General features: G+C 38.5%; 1 protein-coding gene and 1 non-coding gene across 2 annotated transcripts; both read left to right on the top strand.

Annotated features, from left to right (window-relative positions):
* Positions 1 to 432: 432 nt before the first annotated feature.
* Positions 433 to 4,258, top strand: LOC116118089 ((S)-2-hydroxy-acid oxidase GLO1). The gene is made up of 12 exons (XM_031404064.1): positions 433 to 593; positions 782 to 956; positions 1,088 to 1,212; positions 1,685 to 1,731; positions 2,333 to 2,410; positions 2,538 to 2,662; positions 2,820 to 2,886; positions 2,991 to 3,053; positions 3,286 to 3,355; positions 3,445 to 3,545; positions 3,645 to 3,749; positions 3,855 to 4,258. The coding sequence occupies exons 2-12, from the start codon at positions 817 to 819 to the stop codon at positions 4,044 to 4,046; spliced, it is 1,113 nt and encodes a 370-aa protein (XP_031259924.1). The 5' UTR covers positions 433 to 593; positions 782 to 816; the 3' UTR covers positions 4,047 to 4,258.
* A 15,969-nt stretch (positions 4,259 to 20,227) lies between these two features.
* Positions 20,228 to 20,334, top strand: LOC116118097. Its single transcript, XR_004126091.1, has one exon. It is a non-coding gene; the product is annotated as a small nucleolar RNA R71 (small nucleolar RNA).
* Positions 20,335 to 25,258: the final 4,924 nt, after the last annotated feature.

A 25,258-nucleotide genomic window follows, 5' to 3' on the forward strand; every position in this document is an offset into this window, starting at 1 on the left:
AAGTCAACTCAACCTACTCTAAATCTCTCATCTTGAAAAACCTTGACAATAAATCATGGATGGGTCCAACCCGACCCGACCACCCGACCCACAATCAACCCATTAAGCTTCCAACTTCAAACTGATAGAGGGAGAGCAACCGCACCATATCATGCAACCCATATATTCTTGTCTGTATCTTTCACTCACTTGACTCGCCGATAATTCAATCTGTTAAATTTTTTTTTTTTTTTTCCATATTTATTATTTTTGAAGATGATAACAGCGATAATGAAGAAGAAAATCTATGAAACACACAAAGTTTATGTGGATGAGAGCCACCCATTTGCCCTGATAAGATTTGTACTCAAACGCTCACCTCCAAATGCTCATCCACTCAACTTGTAATGTACTGCGCTGCAACTCCCTTCAATTTTATTTCTCATTATCTTTCTCATTCAACCCCACCTCTTTTGTCTCCATGCATTCTAGTATATATAGATTTCCATCACTTTTCTGTACTGCATTCTCTTAATTTCTCTCCTCCTTTCTTATAAATCTAATCTTCACTGGTTTCTCTGCCTGCACTTTGTTGCATAGTCCTTTACTCTGAGGTACATATTTACTCTTCCTTATCTATAACAAGTTTTTTCTTTGTTTTTCTCCTGTGGGTGTTTTAGTTAATGAGTTGAGTTAGAATAGTATACTTAATTTGAAGTTGGATATCTGGGTTTGTTTTGTTTTGTTGTTCTACATGAGTAAAGTTTTGAGCTTAATTTTTAATTTTTGTTGTTGAATATAGATAATTAAGGACAAAAAAAAAAAGAAACCAAAAAGATGGAGGAAATCACCAATGTTTCGGAGTTTGAAGCCATTGCAAAGCAAAAGTTGCCAAAGATGGTGTTTGATTACTATGCTTCAGGTGCAGAGGACCAGTGGACTTTGCGTGAGAACAGATATGCTTTCTCCAGGATTCTGTGAGCTTTCTATCTGTTACTTTTATGGAAATAGACCTCAGATAAAGCGATTGGTTATGTATAATCTTTTCTTTGTTCACAAAATTGCTTTGAATTTCTCTAAAAATTCTGTGGTGATTGTTAATTACTAGGTTTCGACCTCGGATTCTGATTGATGTAAGCAAAATTGACATGACTACCACTGTCCTGGGCTTCAAAATATCCATGCCAATCATGATTGCCCCAACAGCCATGCAGAAAATGGCTCATCCTGAAGGTACATGTCATAGTTTCCGTTGAAAAATGGTTGGTTGAGTAATTTGTAAGTGTGTTTTAGTGTATGAATATATTGAGGTTAATGGAAGTATAAGTTAAGTCTAAGTCTTGACTTGATTGAAATTATGTGGTCAGTATTAATATTTTTATCCGGAAACTTAGTCCATTAGAATTTTTCATTGCCTATATAACTGAAAGAAAAGTTGGAAAGTTCTATGAACAAGTTTTGGAATCAATACTTCTTCCTTTAGTTTGAAACTGAAATGTTGCAGTGATTAAAAGTATCATGAAAGGGTATATAAGAAATTTTTTAGTTTTATTTTTTTACTGATGTAACTGTGTTTTGTTACAACACTGTACTCTGATTAAATTAACCTTGTAATTAGATGTGGACTTCTGAGAAAACAGCTAAGAATATTAATCGGTTTGAAGCAAAATGTGGTTTCAATCTGATAGCATTCTTTCGCATGCAGGGGAGTATGCTACTGCTAGAGCCGCATCAGCAGCTGGAACAATTATGGTTTGGCTTGCCTCCTTTTTATATTTTCGAACTTGAATATGTATTCTTGTCCCTTAAGCAACTCCGCACCATAAATCATTGCCCTTTCTCTAAGTTGGATATTGAAGGCAGCTGAAAAGATTGTTCCAATTCTCATTCAGTTCTTTTTCAAGTTTCTAATCATGAATTGAGTTTTCCTGCTAACCGGTGAAACACGTAAGTGATTTATCGAGACTTGAGGATATGAAATTGTTGAAGACATAAAACTTGAGGGAAGTGTATGGACTAGAATTTTAATTTATGCCACTCATCCAGGAAACTTCAAAATGGTTGATTATTGGTTTCATCCCTGAGTTGTTGGATATATGTCCTATCTATTTGCAAGCCCTAGGTCAAGTTTGGTGCAGATAATTATTTTGCAAGTTGGTTCTCAGACGAGGATTTCAGAGTTGACTACTTGCAAATATGCTTCTGAAACAACCATGGAAATGCTTTCACCTCACTAGCGCTTGCCACAAATATGTTTTGATTAGGATATTCATTTCATTTGTGGATATAATTATGCTTTTGCTTCATTAGATGTTTCAATCTAAGAGTATTCTGTGCTTTGCTTGATTTTCAGACTTTGTCTTCATGGGCTACTTCAAGTGTTGAAGAGGTTGCTTCAACAGGACCTGGCATCCGCTTTTTCCAGCTTTATGTAAGTCTAACTAACATGTTTGATGTCCTTTATAGGTTAAATAAATTAACTGATCTGCATTTTCGGCATCAGAAAATAACTGTTTGGCTTTATCTGATTAATGATTCTCGCTGTTTATATCATTTAGGTGTACAAGGACAGGAATGTAGTTGCTCAGCTTGTGAGGAGAGCTGAAAGAGCTGGATTCAAGGCTATTGCTCTCACAGTTGATACCCCAAGGCTTGGTCGAAGGGAAGCTGACATCAAAAACAGGTTAACAACTCAATTTAAACTTGTTTTCAACGCATCACTTGCTCAAAAGATGCAATTGAGTTGTTTTTCTGAATTCTGATGTGACCAAATCAGTTTAGCTGTAAGGAGTTAAAGTTTTATATTCAATTTTAGACTGCTGCTGATTAGTTCCTTACAGATTCACTCTACCACCATTTTTGACATTGAAGAATTTCGAAGGTTTGGACCTTGGCAAGATGAATGAAGTAAGTGTCATTAATGCAATTTCTTTAAATAACTTGGCAAAGATGATTCAGATTGATGAGTTTTATTTTATATGGTTCTTATTTTCTATTATGGTGCCGAACAGGCAGATGACTCTGGACTTGCTTCATATGTTGCTGGTCAAATTGATCGTACTCTGAGCTGGAAGGTATATTACAATCACTTGCAGACTCATGGATTAATTTATCTGCAATTATACTATCATGTATAGTTTTGTTAAGCACGAACGCTTTGAATTAGCTGTACTTTCGACAAAAAAGACACTTCCTTTCACTGTCTTGAGCATTAGGTGAAAATTTAGAATGTGATAAACGCAAAATAAAGTGCTGTGGGAGTTTTGCCTGAAATTTGGAATGTCATATCTTATGGAATGTGTATAGGACATCAAGTGGCTTCAGACCATCACCAAATTGCCAATTCTAGTGAAGGGTGTGCTCACAGCAGAGGATGGTAAGAGCAATGTTCCTCAGTTTATTTTAAGTCTGTCACCAAGTAAACCAGTGGACTCTGAAACAATTTTTTTTACACCGGATATGCAGCAAGGCTTTCCATACAGGCTGGAGCAGCTGGGATCATTGTATCCAACCATGGTGCTCGTCAACTTGACTATGTCCCTGCCACAATCATGGCCCTGGAAGAGGTAAGTAAAGATGATCATGCACAAATGCCGATAATTTTGATCGAATACAGATTACCCCTTACACATGACATGAGCTTTTCTTTTTCTTCTTAAATTCAGGTCGTGAAAGCTTCTCAAGGACGAGTTCCTGTGTTCTTGGATGGTGGCGTTAGGCGTGGAACAGATGTCTTCAAAGCCTTGGCTCTAGGAGCTTCTGGCATATTTGTAAGTATTATTACCACCAACGCGCCACTAAGGCATTAACATATGCACAATGTACATTATGCTTCATTCAAGTCATGAAATGAATGATGATATTTCTGTTTTCAGATTGGACGACCAGTGGTGTTCTCTTTGGCAGCTGAGGGAGAGGCCGGAGTAAGAAAAGCCCTTCAAATGCTGCATGATGAATTCGAGCTGACAATGGCACTAAGTGGTTGCCGTTCACTGAAAGAAATCACTCGCGATCACATTGTCACTGATTGGGATCTTCCTCAGCCTCGTATTGCACCCAGGTTATAGAAAAACATGCTTGCAAATTGGCAGCAGAACAATAATTTGGTTACTTTCTAGCTATAGCCTGCCCTTTTATTGAAAAACTCATATCAGTTTCAATGTTTCTAAAAGTATTTTAAGCTTCTGTAATGATCATGATCATGGCTACTTCTGCCTTCACTGTATATTCTTTCTTTACCAATTGATATATATTTTTTCGGGTTGAGGATATTGGATCATTAGTGAGGTTTAGAAATGGAAATTGCCTTGAAGTGTCACTAATGGAGTTAAGTCCTAAAGTTAAATATAAGAAATTTGTCATAATGAAAAGGTCTTTGGTAGGACGAATATGTGTCTTCTAAACACCCTTATTAGAAAGCTTTATTCCATTGTCATCCCTGAGGTTTAGCACCGAGAATCTTCCCCCTCCCACTTTTGAAAGATTAACGTTGGTGCTCCAAATGGTGTTTTTGTCAATTAAATGTAATAGTTGAAGGTGCAGAAAATATGTTTTGAATAAATCGCTAGTGACCCGGTTTTTGCACCAAATTTAAAGGTGGCAATATAATTAACTATTTTTAAAATAATTTTTTTTTTTGTCAAAAAATCTTATTAGATGCTACATCATCTAACGTAAAACTTCTCGATGCTAATATTAAGAGTTTCAAATAGTTTACCTCTTGAGATTTCCTCGCATAAATTTTCTTCCTCATGTATTTTGAAATAACAATTTAACTTCTGTCATCAATGTTTTATTGGAGTTATGGTGTTCAATTTAGTGAATTTAACATAATGTGTTAGTTAGATGACAGAAACTTTAACGAAATGATAATAAATATATTAAACCCTCATATTAAAATAAATATAAACATGTATAAGAGCGAAATACATAAAAGTATGAAAGAAAGAAGGAGACTTATTTGCCCATTAACGGAGACTAGTTGCGGTATGCGCAAGCTAGTTCGGATACCTCCGGATACCCAAAAAAAAAAAAATAAAAAAAATGTAATTTAATTTTCAAAATTCATGTGAGCACTCTTGGTAACAACTATTGAAGTCCTATATTATATGAAATAATTAATTAAATTACTTTCACAAATTAAATTGAATTATTTTATATATCAAAACCTTGTTTTTTTCTTATAATTTTTATTAATACCCTTATTTTTTATGACTTGTGAATAATTATATAGGTTTTACAACCTAAATCCAACTTTTTTTTTAATGATCGGGGGTGTTTGAGTTAGCTTACATGCACTTCAATTAATCCCCAAGACCCTGAAACTATCGGCTGGGTAAGAGCTCCAGTGGCTACCTTTATTAGCAACCGAGGAGAGGCACGAACTCAGGACCTCTTGAGTAATATATCTAAAAGTCCCTATCAAACCACTCGGTCACTTTGACTTAAATCCAACTTTAATGACTGATAAGAGCTTGAAAATACATATTTTGTTAGTGATTCAATTAGATTATTTGTGGAAAAATGTGTTTTTATTGTGAAATTTGAGTTAATTACTTCATAAATACCTTTTACGGGATCACGGGTGTGTTTTGAGTATTTTCAAGTTAAAAATGATATTTGAAGGAAGAAGAATGATGTTGATGGAATTCGTGACGAGTAGGAAAAAACGGTGTAAGAATCGGAGTTGAAACAAGAAAGTTGTGACGCATTGAAGATACGATGTAAAACTTGGAAATCCTTCAAGATGAGCATGCTTCGATGTTTCGATCATAACTTGAGCTGTAGAAATCAAAATTCGATGATTCTTGTGGCGTTGGAAAGCTTATTCAGAGAGCTACAAAGTTTGTTGATGACTTCACTAAATTCTGAAGATTCTAAACTCGTGGGATAGAAAGAACAATCACCACAGCGATGGATCATGGGCTTGTTTGGGTTATTGTATTCTCCTAGTCCGAATCTGAATGGTTTAAGGCATTTAATTCTTTCCTAATTAACCTCCAAACCCTAGCACTATAAATAAAGGTCTTTAATTAGTTTTTAGGGAGATTAGAGAAGGAGAAAGAGCGGCTACTATTTTGGAGATCAGAATTCCTATAGTTCTCGTTCGCCAATCAGAGAAGTTTTTCTATTTTTTTTTTCTTGAACTCATGTTTGTTAATACAATGATTGTTTTTATTACTGCAATTATGAACTAAATCCCTTTTTTAGGGCTAAAGATGTAGCCAAATTTATGAATATATATTGACGTTATTGTTGTTGATTTTAAATTAAGCATTAATTCTAAGTTTTATTATTGTGTGTAATGTTTTCAATTCTTAAAGGCCCGAGAGTTGAATGATTTTATGGGTTGGGTTCAGATCGAGAGATAAAACCTGATTAGTATAAGGTAATAAAACCATAGATTGAGCGAACGCTAGAAATAGATTACCGCGATCTATAAGGCTCTAATAAATTTCATAGAACTTAATGATCTCTTAGCTTCTAAATCCAACTTAGAGATATTTTAGATTGTTGCTTAAAGGTTAATTTGCTAATTGTTCGAGAGAAAGTTAGTGGAATATTATGGAGTTTAGCCTTTAGAATAAGCTTAATTAGGTTAACAATAATTGTCAATGTATAGGATTAAATTGGTGTGAAATTTGTGCCCTAGGTTTGGTCATATTGATATTTTTACCAAAGTATTAATAAAATTCTGCTTTTGTTACTTTTTAGTTTGTTTTATTTTTTATTAATTCATTCTTAAAATCTTGTTTTTATCAAATAGCAATAAAATAGACTAGTTTGGTATTTGGTAGGTAGTTCTCTTGGGATTCGACACTCGTTTACTCGAGCTTTACTACTTGCACGATTTCGTAGACTTGCGAATAACTTGTCAATGACTGCTTGGATAGGGTATTGGATTGGATCAAAATTTGCCTGGTAGCAATAAAGTGGAAATGACAATTCATATACTATATCTTGTTATGTGTAAAATAAACATCCTTCAAGTGTATCACAATCTAATAAATATCAATTAATTTATGTTTTTAAAATAAATATATATCTAACAAAGTTTGATTGATTTTGTATGCCTAAACACATCGTATCAAATTTAAGCTTAGTTTGAGATTAGTGTAATGTAATGTATCTATTAAATATTTATGACGTAATTTTACAGATAATCAGTTTATAAGGTGCTTGTTTAAGGTAACTCTGAAATTGCTTTTACCAAAAGAAGGGTAAATTTGATTGATGTAAAATTATTAAAATAGGTGTTTAAATGAGTTCTTTTTATTTTTTAAAAATATATTAATAATTCTTTTAAATAACAAAGTTTTACAATTCAAAAAAATAAGGGAACAACATTGCAATCTCTGACTATTTCTTCCTTAATAGTTTTGTTATGCCTAAAAAACCAAGGCTGATGTAAGCTTACGTTAGCAAGCACTAATCAAAGTTCAGGAAGACTTTGCGCCGTCCAGGCTATTGAATAAGAAATAGCAAGAAGTATTGTCGTTATCATCTGGATAATGGGCATCATACTGATGAATGTCGAGCTCTTAAGCAGGCTATTGAAAACCTCATTAAAAAGGACACTTCAAGGAGTATGTTGATGGTCCAACTCCCACTCGGGAGAAGGATCAAGAGGGTGATGAGAAGAAGAATCGTGGTTGCAAGGGTCTCCATTTCGTTGGGATTATATTTGGAAGACCACACCTTATGGGGAATTCTCAAGGTGCTCTAGAAAAGTACGCTCGATAAGCTCATCATGATCCCGTGAGTGTATTAAACACGGCACTGCGACTTGCTAAGGTGCGCAGAGAGGAGAAGATTACCTTCTCAAAGAAAGACGTGGTATGATTGCATCACCCTTATGATGATTCACTCGTCATCATGGCTGAAATAGGGTGGTGCGAAGTTCATAGAATGTTGGTGGATAATGGGAGCGCCATGAACATTCTATTTCAGTGAGCATTCGAGAAAATGCAATTGGAAGAGGAAAATCTGAAGCCTGCCTCTATCCCCCTCTATGACTTTGCTGGTGATCATTTGATTCCCAAGGGAACGATTGCACTTCCTGTCACTTTGGGTGAGACCCACGAAGTGACTAAGATGACAGAGTTTCTATTGGTAGACTATTTGTCGCTTTTAATGGCATATTGGGATGACCAATCTACTTCGGAACTTCAAAGTTGTCACCTCCATCTATCATCTGAAGATGAAATTTCCCACTCTGACAGGGTGGGAAGTCAAGGGGTCTCAGCATGAATCTCGCGATTACTATGTAAGAGTAGTGTAGATGGCATGCAAAGAGAAAGGAAAGCCAGTGGGCATTCCCGAGCAGGCTATGGTGATCAGTAGGATTGAACCACAGCCAGGTCTAGTGAAAGACAACATAGATCCTCGTGTTCATGAGGATTATTCCCACAGTGGGCCTGTTGAGACTCTATCTGAGGTATCAGTCGACCAGAATAAGCTGACTCGTGTGTTGAGAATCAGAAGCAATCTTAGCCTTTAGCTTGTTACCGATCTAACGAGTTTCCTCAGACATAATATAGATTTTTTTTCATGGACTCATGCTGACATGGTCGGGATCAGCCCGAATGTAATATGTCATGTACTCAACATCGATAGTGAGGTCAGGTCAGTTCGCCAGAAAAGAAGAGACATGGACCAAGAACATTATGCTGCTCTTAAGGTTGAGGTGGATAAACTCCTCTCAATCGGGTTCATTTAGGAGGCTCATTACTCGTGTTGGGTCGCCAATCTTGTTTTGGTGAAGAAACCCAATAGCAAGTGGTGAACTTGTGTTGATTTCACGAATCTCAACAAATCTTGTCCAAAGGACAATTTTCCTTTGCCCAAAATTGATCAACTCGTTGATGCCACTTCCGGGCATGAGCTGTTAAGCTTCATGGATGCGTACTCGGGATATAATCAGATCCTGATGTACACACTTGACGAGGAGCATACCTAGTTTATGACAGATCGAGGACTGTACTGTTACAAAGTCATGCCCTTCGGTTTGAAAAATGCTGGGGCAACCTACCATCATTTGGTTAACCATATGTTTTTCGAGCAGATCGGGAAATCAATGGAGGTCTATGTCAATGACATGCTGGTCAAATCGCATGTTGCTTCAGATCACATAGCAAACCTCGCGGAAATGTTTGATATACTTCGGAGATATAAAAGGAAACTTAATCTACTTAAGTGTTCATTCAGAGTATCTTTAGAAAAATTCCTGGGGTATATGGTTAACCATTGGGGAATTGAAGTCAACCCCGAGAAGATCCAAGCTCTCATAGATATAAAAAGTCCTGCCAATCGAATGCAAGTTCAGAGTTTGAATGGGAGAATAGTGGCCCTCAGTCGCTTCATATCGAGAGCAACAGATCGTTGTTTGCCATTATTCAATATACTCAAGGCCAACAAGAGATTTGAATGGACTCCAGAGTGTGAGTGAGCCTTCCGTAGCATAAAAAAGCATCTTGGAAAACCTTTTTCTATCCAAGCTTCTTCTCACGGAAATCTTATTTCTCTACCTATCCGTCTCTCAGTATGCAGTTAGCGCAACTCTCATTTGGGAAGATGGTAGAATTTAGTGGCTAGTGTATTACACGAGCATATGACTACTGGACGCCGAAACACGATATCCAGAGATCGAACGATTAGTATATGCCTTGCTGATTGCTTCCATGAAGTTGCAATCTTACTTCCACACCCACACCATTAATATATTAACCAACTACCTACTTAGGCAGGTCTTTTAGAAGCCAGAGGCTTCGGGTAAGTTGCTCAAGTAGGCTATGAAACTAAGCCAGTTTGATTTGCATTACAAATTAAAAGCAGCAATTAAAAGGTAGGCTGTTGTTGACTTTATTTCGGAATTCTCTCATTAGCCAAATTGGGAATTCGAACAGCCAACTAGTGAAGTTGTCCAGGAAACTGTTCGAAACTTGCCAACCTGGAGTCTTTATGTTGATGGGTCTTCGAACAAGAGAGGAGTTGGAGTTAGTCTTCTGCTCATTAGCCCTAAGAGGACTCGCATTTATGGAGCCCTTACGTTTGGATTCAAAGCTATGAATAATGAGGCCGACTATGAGACACCATTTGCTGGTCTGCGACTAACAAGAGAAATGGGGTCAAATATGATTGACATCAATAGCGACTCCCAACTGGTTGTCAACCAGATTCTGGGAGAGTATTAAGCCAAACAAGAGAATATGATCAGTTACTTGAAGAAAGCCAAGGCCGCACTCGAGCCTTTCAAGCATTATATGATCAAGTAGATCCTGAGAGATAGTAATTCTATTATGTATGCTTTGGCAAAGATAGCCTCTTCCCTGGACTTCGACGCACCGGACAATATTAAGGTTAAGTACATCGAAGTTTCTAGCATCAATTTACCTGATCAGGTCGTAGCAGCAACTGAATCTGTTTCCTAGATGACTTCGATTATTTAGTATCTTAGAGATGGGGTTCTTCTTAATAGCAAGGCTAAGGCAAGACTTCTGCGAACTAGAGCTTCTGGTTACACTCTCATTGCAGATCAGTTGTATAAACGAAGGTTTAGCACTCCCCTCATCCGATGCGTAACAGATGATGAAGCAGACTATATCATGAGAGAGATACATGAAGGGATCTGTGGTAATCACACCGTTGCACGATCTCTCGTCAATAAAATTATCCACCAGGGATATTGGCCGCTACTTCATGAAGATGCCTTCAACTTTGTGAAGAAGTGTGATAAGTGCCAGAGATTCGCGAACATCCCGCGGGCTCCTTCCCACCAGTTAACAACGATAACCAGTCCTTGGCTATTCTCTATGTGGGGAATTGATCTCATCGGACCCATGCCAATCGGTAAAGGGGGCGTCAAATATGTAGTGGTCGCAGTGAATTATTTCACTAAGTGGGTTGAAGCAGAGCCTTTGGCTACGATCAATACGAAGAAGCTCAAAGACTTCGTCTTCAAGAATATAGTGTGTCGTTATGGGATTCCTCATACACTAACGTTTGATAGCGAGAAACAGTTCGATAATGAGGAATTCAAGCCGTGTTGCGAAGGGTTGGGGATTTATAAGAAATTCACCTAAGTAGCAGGACCGTAAGCTAATGGTCAATTTGAAGTTGTCAACAAGACTATCAAGCACACATTGCGGACCAAGCTTGGCGCAGCCAAGGGAAATTGGGCCGATGATATTCCAGAAGTTCTATGGGCATATAGAACGACTTCTAGAACCTCTACTTCAGAAACACTCTTCTCGCTAGCATATGGCTGCGAGGCAATGGTTCTAGTGGAAGTATAAGTTGGTTCACTTCGGAGAGAGTTTTACAATGAAACAGACAATGAAACACTCTTATGTGCAAGTCTGGACTTAGTTGAAGAACATCGTGACAAGGCTCGGTTAAGGATAACTTCCTACCAACAGCGGGCAAAAAGATTATTCGACTCTAAAATTAAGAGAAGAGACTTCTAGGTTGATGACCTAGTGTTAAAAGAAGTCATTCTCTATACAAGAGAACCAAGTAAGAAGGTATTGGGACCTAACTAGGAAAGGCCATATTGCGTCGCAAAGGTGGTATGACCTGGAACGTATCACCTCAAAAGACTTACTGGTTCTGAAGTACCACGAGCTTAGAATGCTAAACATCTTCGCCCTTATTATTAGTAATTCTGAACTCATTTATAGCTTGATCAGTTTTTTACTTGTAAATTTTTCATTGTTGTAAATATTGTGAATAAGATTATCCTAATTCTTCTCAAAGAATCACTTGTGTCGTAATCTCAAGTTTTAAATAATGTTGTTGTTTACAACGTTTTACAAGTTTTATAATCAGATTTGCAATATTTGTTTTGTAAAGTACTTAAACCATAAAAGTGCTGTCACAAGTGGTCAAAAGTTCTTTTATATATTCCAAAATATTTACAAAGGACAACTTGGAGCTACATAAAAAAGATAGTACAAAAGACTTTATTCGAGCAGAGGAGAGAGCAATCATTGGTCTTGATTACTAGGATCCCTGACTTCAGTCACCATGACCTCTGGGTCATTTGGCTAATCACCGACCTCTGGGTCATTCGCTTTGTTTTCTGGGACTTCTATTTCTTGCTGATCGTCCTGTGGGTAGGCTCTTGTTCTTCTTGCTCTTCGACAGATATCATGGAAGCAAGGACAACTTGATACTTTCCGGGGAGGCCAAAAATATCCATGTTAGGATTGTTTGGCTGCAAGTTGTAAATAGCTTGCAGCGACCATTGAGCAGCCTTCCTCTCTAGATCGAGGTTCTGTTGCTTCATTTGCTTGGTCAGTGAAATGATTCACCCATGAGCCAGTTTGAGATCTGTCCGCCTTGCCCTCTTCTCTTTCTTTGAGTTTTCCCATAACTCAGCTCGGGTCTTTTGTGCTACCTTTTCACGCTCCAAGCTCTCTTGCAGCTCCGTTTCTCGTTGGCTTAACTCCTTAGTGAGCCTCGCTATTGTTAGTTGGAGCCCCTTATTGTCATCATCCTTTTTTCAAAGCTCGGTCTTTTGAAAGTTTGCTGCTCGTAGAGCAAAATTTCTTTCAATCAGATACACATTCGCCTGAATGTGGGCAACCTTTGCCTCTTTGTCTGAAGCTGCAAGATCTTGCTTCAGCTTAGCAATCTCCTTCTTCATCTCATGGAGCTTGCTAGAAGAGTTGATCTTCATCTTGTTATGGGCCACATTTAGGGCGAGCAAAGACTGCATGGAAAGGAATAAAGAGTTAGTTTTTTTTTTCTTGAAAAGCTAAAGGATCGACTTATATGAAAGAGTTCTCGAAAAGAACAAGTCATCTTACCTGATTTTGTATTTGAAGTGTAGTGGCCACTAGGTCGGTAGGTCGAGAGGCCATATACCTGTGATGCGTGTTTTCTACAACATGCAATATGTAGCAAGTATACTAGTCGCACAAGTAATAGAGTGATGAGTGAGTATCGTTCCCACGAGGATTGTTGCTAAGCACTAAGTTTTTTACCGTTTTCAAGTTTAAGCAATCGAATTCTTTTGGATTTAAGGGAGCAATTTAAACTATAACTAAAACAAAATTTACTAAATTAAAAGTAAACTATGAAAGCAAGGTTTAAAACGGGGATAAAATCAATTCAAACAAACGGGTAGGGTTTTGACTTCATTCGGACTCTATGGGTTAAACCTAAAGAATCAAACTAAATTCATATTCACATGCATTGATTGTAAATCGAACTCTCTAAGGTGTCCAACATACCTTCTTAGGCTATGTTTTCCTACTCTTCTCTATTAACCTTCCGCACCCAACAAATTGAAAGTTAATAAATCTAAGCTTATTAAGCACAAGAATCCTAGATTGATTTCATTGGTTCTTGAATCTATCTCTAGCATCCAATAATACAATGGTGATTACCCAAGAAGCTTAACATGAATTATCTCTCAATCTCATCATGTTCATCACATAGAAACAATAAATACAGAATAACTACACAATCAAAGCAAAATCATATGAAATTAATAATCATCAACTCTCTAACCCATAAGAATCAGAACTACATCAAAACCCTAACCCAAAATAGGTTAGTTCATGGCTAAATCGATCAAACAATTAAAAGAAACGAAAAATTCCAAGTTTAACATCATGGACACAAGAGAAAAGGAAAAGAATCTTCCCAATTGACGAATCCACTGATTCCACCTCGAATCTTCACACTTTGTTTAATCCAAAAATTACTCAAATATTAATCTAAGAAAATGTAAAATTGCTCTCTATTTCTCCACGAACGCCCTAAACAAAAAGATTAAGTTTTTCTTTTATACCTCGCCCAAAATCTTAAAACTTAGCCTAAAAACGAATATGTGTGTTTTACAAAAACTAGAAACGCAGACTTCGCCACGACGAAGAAGGAATCTCGCCACAGCGACAAAGGAGCTGAATCTGGTGCGTGTCTGGCCCATTTCGCCTCGGCAAAGAACAACCTTCGCCGCGGCGAAGCTTCTTGAAGAATTCTGAAATTACAGAATTGCCCTCCGCTTGCTTCTGAGTCCAAAAACTCCAAATCTGCCTTTGTTCGCTCAAAATTTCCATTTTAACCTGAAACACGAAATGTAAGGAATTAAGTAGCAATTTAGGCAAAAATAACTAAGAAGTATCTGAAATCCGGCCTAAAAGCTTAAGTAAACTAGTATAATCCTCGAATTATCAAATACCCCCAAACTAAGGACATGCTCGTCCCCGAGCATCAGGTACAAAACAAGATAAAAGAAAAACACAAACGTTCAAAAAAATACAAAACAGCAAATGACAAAAATTGAAAAAGAGAAACAAAAGACTCGACTCACAAAACAACTGCCTAGAATTTATACCAATCACAAAAGTTGTTGTAAAATTATTAATAGAAAAATGTTTAACACTCCAAGGAGTTATAAGTTGCATCGACTTTCTTTCTCAATTGGTCCCCCGAGTAGGTAATCCCCACTTCAATCCACCTTCCGACTTCCCGGATTATTTTATGCAGGAATGCAAAGTTTATCAAATGGTGGCAGACTCCATAAGCCTAAATATCGAACTACTCTCCACTAATGAGGACTAGACAAAGATAAGAATCAATAGGTCTTTATAAGCTTGTAACACTAGGCTCGGGAAGTGGGTTCCAAGAAAAAGGATAAGAATAACAAAGTAAGAGAACTCGGTTTTCCTCATGCAAACACTAAAATCAAATCGAACTCCACTTCTTCTCAACCACCAATCAACGTGTCCACTAATTTACAACACTCAAACTTGTATCTTTCTTATTTCTGATACCATAAATGCGCGGCCGGGAAGTGCGTCTAAGGTGTACGTGGCGTTGTTAAACCAGAGGTCTTTAAGTACTGCTAGGCAGTTTTTAAGGCGGTTACTGGTTTCCAGCCGAGATACCCTTAAACTTGGCAAAGGAATTTTTTTTTTTCATTTTTTTTAAAGCAAAATAACAAACCAATTGAATTGAGGTGAACTACCTCTTTTGTTTTTATTGCCCTTCTCACAACCCCCAAACTATTCTTTTAGTTTATTCGTACAACTCTTCCCGTTCTTTGTGTTTGCATTAGGATCGAATTCTCCTAAGGGTACGACAGAGTGTTTAGGGTATAAGAATCAGAAAATTTTTGGTTAGCCAAGAAAAATAAAGCAATAATGATTCATACGGCTCAAATGGGTGACTAGGGACAATTTCATTCATGGGTTGGCTAGAAAGGCTCAAACGTTCCAAAAAGAATGCCTAAATCATCTCCTCAACCATGTCTAATCCTAGAATTTCGCCTCAAGTACTTCTCTACTAGGTTCTAAAGTCCACCAACATTATCAAAACTTTACCTAAGTACATAAAATGAATCTAAGCATGCCGAAAAAGTGAAAATTGTGGTTGAACCACTCAACAAGCCTCAATCAAAATTCAGTCAATAAACCTAAACTTGAAGCAATGCTTAACATTTCTCAACAATAAAATCGCAACAATCCAATTCGCATCATTGATTTATACAATTCATCATTGGCAAAAACAATCAACCCAAAGTAAAATAAACAAAATAAAAAATTTCAAATTTTCCTACCCCCAAACAAAAGATGACATTGTCGGCAATGTCCCATTACGCATAAATTAGGAATAGAAAAAAAAAAAAAAAAACAAAGGTACGAGATAGTTCCCTGATTAATCCGTGAAGTTTCGCTCCACAGTGCACACCCGATCCGTGACCTTTTCATCACCCAACATCTGTCAAAACAATAGAAACTGTGGTGTCCACTATGTTAGAAAAATCCACTGACTAATATGAAAGTATTACAACCTAATCTCGTCCTTGCATAAACTACAAATGAAAATAAAAAAATGAAACAACGAAAACAACTACAACAATCCAAAACAAAAATATAAACTAAGTTTAATGTTTGAAATGAAAAACAAAATCAACTAAAAACAAATAAAAATAAAGAAAAACAAAACAGGTGTTTCGGTGCTCATTCTTCGCCTCCCTCGTCTTCCTCTTCTTCCTCTTCCGATTCGGAGCCCATCCACTCATCTGAATCCCAGTCAGCCCATTGGAATCCTGTAGTGTCAACGTTGAGCTTGTTGAAGCTACTCTTCTGCATATCATACATCATTTGGGTCTGCTCAGCCAACCAAGCCTGACGTTTTTCCATACGTTTCATCATACCCATCATCTGTTGTATCATCTCCTTCTGTGTAGCTGGGGAGCTGGAGGATGTGATAGGGCCTTGTGTGGTTCTTTGCCGTTTTTTTCCTGCCCTTGGTTGCTCAGCTTCTAGACGTTCAAGATGCTTCTGAAAAAAATCTGAATCGAGGATGGGGGTATCATGAATACGTTGCTCATTAGCATCCACCTTGGCTCTAGCTCTAATGCTCAAGGCTGTAATGAGATGTGGGAAAGAGTAACTTGATCGCCCTGGTTTGGCGGCATGATGAATGTTGTTCAAGATAATTCGTCCCACATTTATACTCTTTCTTGTGGCAATAAAATAAAGCAGTAATGCCTTCTCGTAAGTTACTGTGCTATAGTGCGTTTCCGGCATGAACCTCGTACTAACAAAATACTACCACAGTCGAGCCATCGGTGTCAAAAAAGTTCCCTTAATGGTCTTCTTTTGTTTCTTCGACACTGACCAAGTTGCATCCAGTTTTGCAATGATTGGAAGAATGATACTATCTTGAAACTGTGTCCCTCTAAATCTTCTGTACTCATCCGGATAAATCCCAAGCAGGTTATAAAACTCATTGATCACATCTTTTGTAAACGACACATCAACCCCTCTCACAAATGCAGTGCCCTCCTCACAATCCGGGAGGTTGGCATAAAATTCCCTTACTGGCGGCTCTACAGCCGGTTGTGCAGGAGCACTCATAAACAGTTCCCACTGTCTCCCTTGACTCCAGTCCAAAGCCTGACTCGCGGTCAATCCGTGCTCAGGAATAAAGCCCTTATCTCTTCTTTGGATAGCCCCTTGATATCGTTTCTGGGCCTCTTTATTCACAAAGTGGCTGTCCACTTTCTTTCCTTTTCCCTTGCCCTTGTATGGAACCTTAACTTTGGGTGCCATTTTCTATAATCCAACTCACAGCGCAACCCAAAAATTCAAGCCTAGGTTCCTCACAACAACCAATTCAAACCTGAAAAAGAAAATTGAGAACACTTCCAAAAATTCGCAATTAGACCCCCAAACTACGATTTCTCCAAAGTCAACAAAACACTCCAAAACTCAAAACCCACACTCCTCAATATCACAACACGCACAATCAACCCTTCCTCAACACAATCGAACTCATAATCACCCAAAAATTCGCAACTCAACCAATAATCAATTTTTCAGATCTACAAATTAAAACTTGAAATTGTGCGAAAATGAGTTTAGGGAACTTGAGATCTTACCAATACGAAGGATTATTCGCCACCAATTTACCCAGAATCAGCCCAGATTGGAAAGCCCCAAATTTCTTGAACCTAAAATTTTCGTGAAATTTTTGCAAAATTTGTTGTTGAAATGAGTTGTTTTGGTGTTTAAGAGGGTTAAGTTAAAACTTTGGTTGGGAAAACACTTGGGAGGCAAAGGATTGAAATTGGAAATTTTTTCTCTCAAATGGATTTGAAAAGTCGCGTGAAAAATGAAAAACCAAAGTGGGTATTTATAGAAAACAGTCTTCGCCGCGGCGAAGTTCTTTGTTCATAGAACTCTAATTTGAAACCCAGGTTTCGCCGCGGCGAAGAAAAATACTTCGCCGGGGAGAAAAATTACAGTGGTTAATCACCCCGGCGAAGAAAAATCTTCGCCGCGGCGAAATTGCCTTAGAGAAATTTCGTCCAACCTGCTTCGTCGCGGCGAATAAAAATTCTTCGCCGGGGCAAAAAATTACAGTATTTGCAACACATTTTCAGGTTGCTTCGCCCCGGCGAAGAACAATCTTCATCGCGGCGAAGTCTGGGACTTTTCAAAACTTATTTTTACACAATGTGCTTTGCCCCGGCGAAGTCTGGAGCATTTTCTTTCCTTGCATTAGCTGAAAACTTCACCTGAAACACCCAAAAACACACAAATTAAAAAGAATCAAACACATTCAAACACACTGAAATAAAAAAAAAATAGAAGAACAAAAATTAAAACACTTGGGTTGCCTCCCAAGAAGTGTTTATTTATAGTCGGTAAGCTTGACTCTCTCAATTTTTCATGCCAGTCCGGATTATCCAAGTACATCACATCCCCAGAATTTTCCCTTTCGCTCGAGCTTCTTTTGCTGGTGATCTTTTTCACATAGAGTCCTTGTTGAGAGTTTCACCACCCATTTCTATCAATTGGTCATTACTTTGGTGGTTCGACTTTTCTCACCGACTGTTTTCCATTTTCTTGACTTTCCCTCACCCTTTTTAAGCTGAGAGATTCGTTCCTTGTGAAAACACAATCTCGACTGTGGCTTATCTCGGAATTTTGTGCAACCCCTTTCGTTATGGTCCTCACTCTTGAACTGATTTGGTTTGACAATGCAGCTCTTAATTTCCACCTTAGGATTGTTCAGTTGGAAGGTTTCAATCTTTGCCTGGTTCACCACATTGATTTTTAAACACGACTCTTGTTTAGGTGGAGCTCTTGTTGATTCAAGGACATTAAATGTTATTTCTTCATTTTGCATCCTCATGATTAACTTCCCTTCTTGAACGTTGATTAAAGCTCTTCCAGTAGCCAGAAATGGTTGTCCCAAGATAAGAGGAATCTCTTTGTCTTCTTCCATATCCAACACAAAGAAATCCGCCGGAAAAATAAACTTGTCCACCTTAATCAACACATCCTCCACAATGCCCCTCAAATGCTTTATTGATCGATTTGCAAGTTGCAAGCATATGGTTGTCGGGTTCACTTCACCAATTCCTAATTTCCTGAAAACAGAAAAAGGCATAAGGTTAATGCTAGCACCTAGGTCACATAAAACTCGATCAAAGTTGATATCTCCTATAGTGCAAGGAATAGTAAAACTCCCTAGATCTTTGAGTTTCGGGGGCAGCTTCTTTTGGAGAATGGCGCTGCACTCCTCCGTAAGCATCACCGTTTCCTCATCTTCTAGCTTCCTTTTGTTCGATAGGATTTCCTTAAGGAACTTCGCGTAGCTCGGCATCTGCTGCAATGCATCTGCAAAAGGAATGTTAATATGCAGTTTCTTAAAAACATCATGAAATTTAATAAACTGCTTATCCTGATTTTCTTTTCTGAGTCTTTGAGGAAAAGGTACGGGTGGTGTGTGATACGCCAACTCCGGTGGTATCTCGGGGAATGGCAATTTCTCTTTCCTTTTCTTTTTCCCCTCTTCCTACTTCTGTTCATCTTTCCTTGGGCTGGGTGGTTTCTCTTCAGCGATGATTTCTTCATCAACTTCTTCATCAGATTCTTCATTTTTCTTTGATGAATTTTCCTCTTTCCTTGATTTTTCCACCTCTTCTAAAACTGTCCCACTTCTTAACAAAATTGCATTTACTTGCTCATGTAGGTTCGTCACCGTGTTGCTTGGTAAGGAACCTTGCGGTCTCTCATTTAGCTTCTCGGCCAATTGGCCCATCTGTACCTCAAGATTCCGAATGGACGCCCCTTGATTTCTGAAATTCGTCCTCGTCTCATTCATAAAAGTCGTGGTCTCCTGCATGAATTTCCCAAACATGTCCTCCAACTTTGTCACTCTTGGATCTCCCGGTTGATTATTCACCCCTGGTTGGTTATTTGGCAATGTCCTTTGGTTCCATTGATTATTTTGCTGGTTCTAATTGCCCCAAGCCAGATTTGGATGATTTCTCCACCCCGGATTGTATGTGTTGGAATACGGGTTGTTTGGTTGCCTCTGATTTCCTGCCAAGTAGTTCACTTGCTCCGATGATGAAGATGACGAAGCAAATGTGTTCCCCACTTGACACTCGCTACTCACATGGTTTCCTGTACAAAAATCACAAGTTAGTTGAGGTGTTTGAATAGAGTTTACCTGCATACTTCCCAACTGTTTCTGAAGTGCCGTAAGTTGGGCTGAGATGGCTGTGAAGGCATCAACTTCATGAAGACCCGTATATTTTCTTGATATTGTTCTCTCATTTGGTCTTTGATAGTTGTTGCTTGCCAAAACCTCAAGCAACTCATAAGCCTCCTCTGGTGTCTTATTCTGCAAGGCTTCTCCTGATGCTGCATCTACCATGGTTTGCACGTTACCCATCAGTCCATTGTAGAAAGTTTGGACTTGAAGCCAAACTAGTAACCCATGGTGTGGACATTTCCTTATCAATTCCTTGTACCTTTCCCAAGCTTCATACAATGACTCGGATTCATCTTGTAGAAATGATGTGATATCATTTCTCAGTTTTGCTGATTTTGCTGGAGGGAAGAACTTGGTCAGGAACTTCTATGCTAGATCATTCTAAGTTGTGATAGTCCCCGATGGTAGTGCCATTAACCACCCCTTTGCTTTATCCCCCAATGAGAATGAGAATAGCCTCAACCTAATGGCGTCATCTAACACTCCGTTCGACTTGAAGGTGTCACAAATTTCCAAGAAGTTCGCATTATGCTGATTCGGATCTTCCTTCAAATCACCATTAAACCTTATCGACTGCTGGATCATCTGGATGATTGCCGGCTTAATCTCAAAGTTGTTTGCTTGCACTGTAGGCCTAGTAATACTCGACCCACTGCCATTAACCGTGGGAACTGAGAATTCCCTTAGTGTCCTGTTTTTTGGTTCTGCCATTTCAACAACTATTTCTTCTGATTCAACCACTATATCCTCTCTTTCTCTTCTCTCTCTGTTAAGTCGTCTGGCGGTTCTCTCAATCTCAAGATCAATAGGAACCACTGGCTGACATCTCGCTCTTCACATAAACTGCACAGAATTAACGAAAAAAGTGAGATCACAAACCAACTGAAAATTGAGAACAAAAATTAAAACTTCAATCTAGCTAACTATAGAAAAACTCAATGTTAACTTAAAACTCAATCCCTGGCAACGGCTCCAAAAACTTGATACGTGTTTCCTACAACATGCAATATGTAGCAAGTATACTAGTCGCACAAGTAATAGAGTGATGAGTGAGTGTCGTTCCCACGAGGATTGTTGCTAAGCACTAAGTTTTTTACCGTTTTCAAGTTTAAGCAATCGAATTCTTTTGGATTTAAGGGAGCAATTTAAACTATAACTAAAACAAAATTTACTAAATAAAAAGTAAACTATGAAAGCAAGGTTTAAAATGGGATAAAATCAATTCAAACAAACGGGTAGGGTTTTGACTTCATTCGGACTCTATGGGTTAAACCTAAAGAATCAAACTAAATTCATATTCACATGCATTGATTGTAAATCGAACTCTCTAAGGTGTCCAACATACCTTCTCAGGCTATGTTTTCCTACTCTTCCATATTAACCTTCCGCACCCAACAAATTGAAAGTTAATAAATCTAAGCTCATTAAGCACAAGAATCCTAGATTGTTTTCATTGGTTCTTGAATCTATCTCTAGCATCCAATAATACAATGGTGATTACCCAAGAAGCTTAACAAGAATTATCTCTCAATCTCACCATGTTCATCACATAAAAACAATAAATACAGAATAACCACACAATCAAAGCAAAATCATATGAAATTAATAATCATCAACTCTCTAGCCCATAAGAATCCGAACTACATCAAAACCCTAACCCAAAATAGGTTAGTTCATGGCTAAATCGATCAAACAATTAAAAAAAACAAAAAATTCCAAGTTCAACATCATGGACACAAGAGAAAAGGAAAAGAATCTTCCCAGTTGACGAATCCACTGATTCCACCTCGAATCTTCATACTTTGTTTAATCCAAAAATCACTCAAATATTAATCTAAGAAAATGTAAAATTGCTCTCTATTTCTCCACGAACGCCCTAAACAAAAAGATTAAGTGTTTCTTTTATACCTCGCCCAAAATCTTAAAACTTAGCCTAAAAACGAATCTGTGTGTTTTTCAAAAACTAGAGAACGTAGACTTCGCCACGGCGAAGAGGAATCTCGCCACAGTGACAAAGGAATTGAATCTGGTGCGTGTCTGGCCCATTTCGCCGCGACGAAGATAAACTTCCTGAAAAATTCTGAAATTACAGAATTGCCCTCCGCTTGCTTCTGAGTCCAAAAACTCCAAATCTGCCTTTATTTGCTCAAAATTTCCATTTTAACCTGAAACACGAAATGTAAGGAATTAAGTAGCAATTCAGGCAAAAATAACTAAGAAGTATCTGAAATCTGGCCTAAAAGCTTAAATAAACTAGTATAATCCTCGGATTATCAACCTGTCAAAGGTTGTGGCAAGTTGGCATTCCAAAAGGGTGTAAACCACCAGCCATAAGTGGCTTGGTAGTTGCCCTAAAAAATCCAACAGGACGGGTCGAGCCTCTTTGCGGCATGGACCTCTTCGACCTGTTCCTCGCCTGCTTCCCTCTGAGCGACTGTAGTCACTCCCTCCTTCCCTTGTGAGCTCACAGGGGTAGTCAAGGTCCCAAGAGCGTCCTTTGAGGTCGGCCTTGCAGAGAAGAGTTGATAGGGCTGTAGTCTATTTGGCAATATCCCGAAGCCTTTTGATTCAGGCTCAGTTTCTTCTTTGGTGGGTATTGTCTTTCTCTTCTTCGTCTTCAGAGCCGTGGTCTTTTTCCTCAGCGGATGAGCAGCAGCAGCTTGGGGAGCTTCTCCATGTCGCTCAGCAGGTGGTTACTTTCGGCACCAATTTGTATCCTCGTTACAGGGATATCACTGGAGGTCGCTCCAACTAGTCCAGTTGGGTTGATTCTAGGAATGCGAACCCCCCAGACTTCTTCATCGTCTTCGCAACCTTTGGTGGCATAGTTGTTGCATGGCATAATGGACACGTCAGTAAAAAAGATCTTCTTTTGTTTAAAAGACTTAAGTTTTTCTATGCAAGAAATACTTACGAACTGAACCATTCAAATATGTGTTGGGACTGAAGAACCCGTATTTTTGAAGGTTGGCAGTAGTCACGAGCAGCTTCGCGTCGTGACTCTGGTCAGTCAATCAACCAAATGCTTTGATGCGGCTGCGATCAGCTAGCACCGACAACGTGGTCGTTTTATTTCCTGCAAGAAAGCAAAAGGTTTGTTAGCCTAATGTATTAAGGAAAAGTTAGAATCAAAAGACGAGCAATCTAGAAATTAAAAGAAAAACCTACTCGATTCCTTAAATTTACAGATTCCATCGTACTCAAAGAAAAAATACTTGGTTTCATAAGCCCCCATGTTACTGGGGTAACCAAATATCACTCCCTCGATCGTTGATTGCTTAGAGAGGTAGTACGAATCCTTGTCTTTACTCTTCTTTAAGTAATAGGCGTATCCAAGCTCTTCTTGTGTTGGCTCGTCGAGGTTGTGTTCGCCAAATGCAATATACATAGCGACCGCTATCATATATGCATTTGGCGTCAACTAAAATGGCACGACGTAGAAGTGGTCAAGAATCGACCTAATGTAGGGGTGAAGATGTATCCTCACTCCACATTTGAAGATCGCTTCTGAGATTGCAGCCATTCCCTCGGGAGGATCCTGAGTAGTGTGTGACCTGTATCGATATACGTCTATGCTGTTCGTGTACTGGTCTATTGCTTTCTGAATTTCATCCTTCGTGACGGTTGATCGTATCACCTTTCTGGGACCCGCTGAGGTGCCTGGTGGTTGCGAGTTTCTCTCTCCAGCTGTTCTCGCCTTAGGAATGTCCATTGCCATTAGAGTTTGTAAAGGTGTGACATGTAGAGGTGACTCAAACTCTGCATAATCTACCTGGTACGACGACTTAGAAAAGTAAAAGAACCATGGTTTCTCTTCCGTAGCCGCCAAAAACCCTAAAAATCCTAAAAATTCTTAAAGATGATTTTCTAAAGATCTATGCCCGAAGTTTCGACTCTTAAAAGTGTTTCTTTCAAACACTACCTAAGAATGTTCATCATTTAAACCTATTAGATGTCCATACCCACCATTACTATAAAAACTAAGTTTTTTGATAGAAATGAAAAAGAGAGAAAGGGAAGAAATTTCTTTACCTCTTGGTTGCTGGGAATTGATGCTTTGTCGTAGCGTTGAGTGCACATTAATTGGGAAAAGGATGAACTAATTTTTTTGAGTGCAAAAACATTGTTTTCTCTCTAAAAATTTGAGTTTTGAGAAGAATTTAGAATGGGCTTTGGGTTTTATAAGGTGGAAGACGACATTTGGTTTCTTTTATAAGCGAAGATTGAGGGGGAATGCGCTTTTAGCCGTTGATTGTGACCATGTGTCACCAATCTGTGCGAAAAGTGACCTTCATGCTTTGTGAAGATCAACCGGCGCTTCTCTTTATCAAAATTGCCAGGTGCCATTGTGATTATCTCCTCCACATTAAATTCGTCCTCATCCGCATTTAATGCTTCAAAAGGGAATGTCATTTCAGCATGACTTGCATTTAATGCTCATGGCTGACACTTATTGCATAGAGACACGTCTGTTAGATAAAGCTTATTTTATTGACCAAGACAGCTGTCAAGTGCAACAGATAACATCTGAAGAGGTTGTTCGAATAAGACATTTTTTCCACATGTCAGACTCAAACACTGAATGAGATGGTTCTCAGTTTTCGACAGCAAAATGTTCTAAGTGTTTTCAGGTCGTGAAGGATAGATAGAGTTTGAAACACACTTTTATAGCACTGAACAGGATCTGGCTTAGGTCGATAGATCTTTGTGGACGATCACGTCAGGTCGCTTGTGTAATTCTCAAAATCCATGTCACAATCTACACTCAGTTCGCTGGCTGGATCCAGCCATCAGCTTCATGTCTTTTGTAACAATGTGGCTATGCTTAGCTGTTAGCCCCCGAGCAGACATTCTTAAAGACAAGTCAGATCACAACATAATCATGAAGTTCTCAAGATTCAATCTTTGAACCGTAAGAATTGGGGAGCTTCTATTATGCCTAAAAAACCAGGGTTGACGTAAGCTTACATCATCAAGCATCAATCAGAGTTCAGGAAGACTTTGTGTCGTCCAGGGGTTGCCATGTCGACCCAAGACAAAAAGAATACGGCTGTCATCAACTTAGCAGATTCAAGTTTCGTCTATAAGTGACTGAGGACCGCACACCTGTCCAAGCCCTAGATAATTTGAGGATATTTCCTAAGTTATCAGCCAATGAGAGGCAAGGAAAGACTTACGCAACACCTACCCATTTGCAGATTTGTAATCATCACCTTGAATTCAACTACTATAAATAGAGGACTCCCCCTCT

This window comes from Pistacia vera, unplaced genomic scaffold (assembly GCF_008641045.1).
Source record: "Pistacia vera cultivar Batoury unplaced genomic scaffold, PisVer_v2 Contig837, whole genome shotgun sequence".
Lineage (NCBI taxonomy): Eukaryota > Viridiplantae > Streptophyta > Magnoliopsida > Sapindales > Anacardiaceae > Pistacia > Pistacia vera.

What these genes read in the sequence shown, in the direction of transcription:
- LOC116118089 (XM_031404064.1), top strand. Translation starts at nt 817, where the DNA reads ATGGAGGAAATCACCAATGTTTCGGAGTTTGAAGCCATTGCAAAGCAA. An exon ending in TGTGCTCACAGCAGAGGATG is followed by an intron (nt 3,356 to 3,444) that starts GTAAGAGCAATG and finishes CCGGATATGCAG; the next exon opens with CAAGGCTTTCCATACAGGCT. An exon ending in CAATCATGGCCCTGGAAGAG is followed by an intron (nt 3,546 to 3,644) that starts GTAAGTAAAGAT and finishes TCTTAAATTCAG; the next exon opens with GTCGTGAAAGCTTCTCAAGG.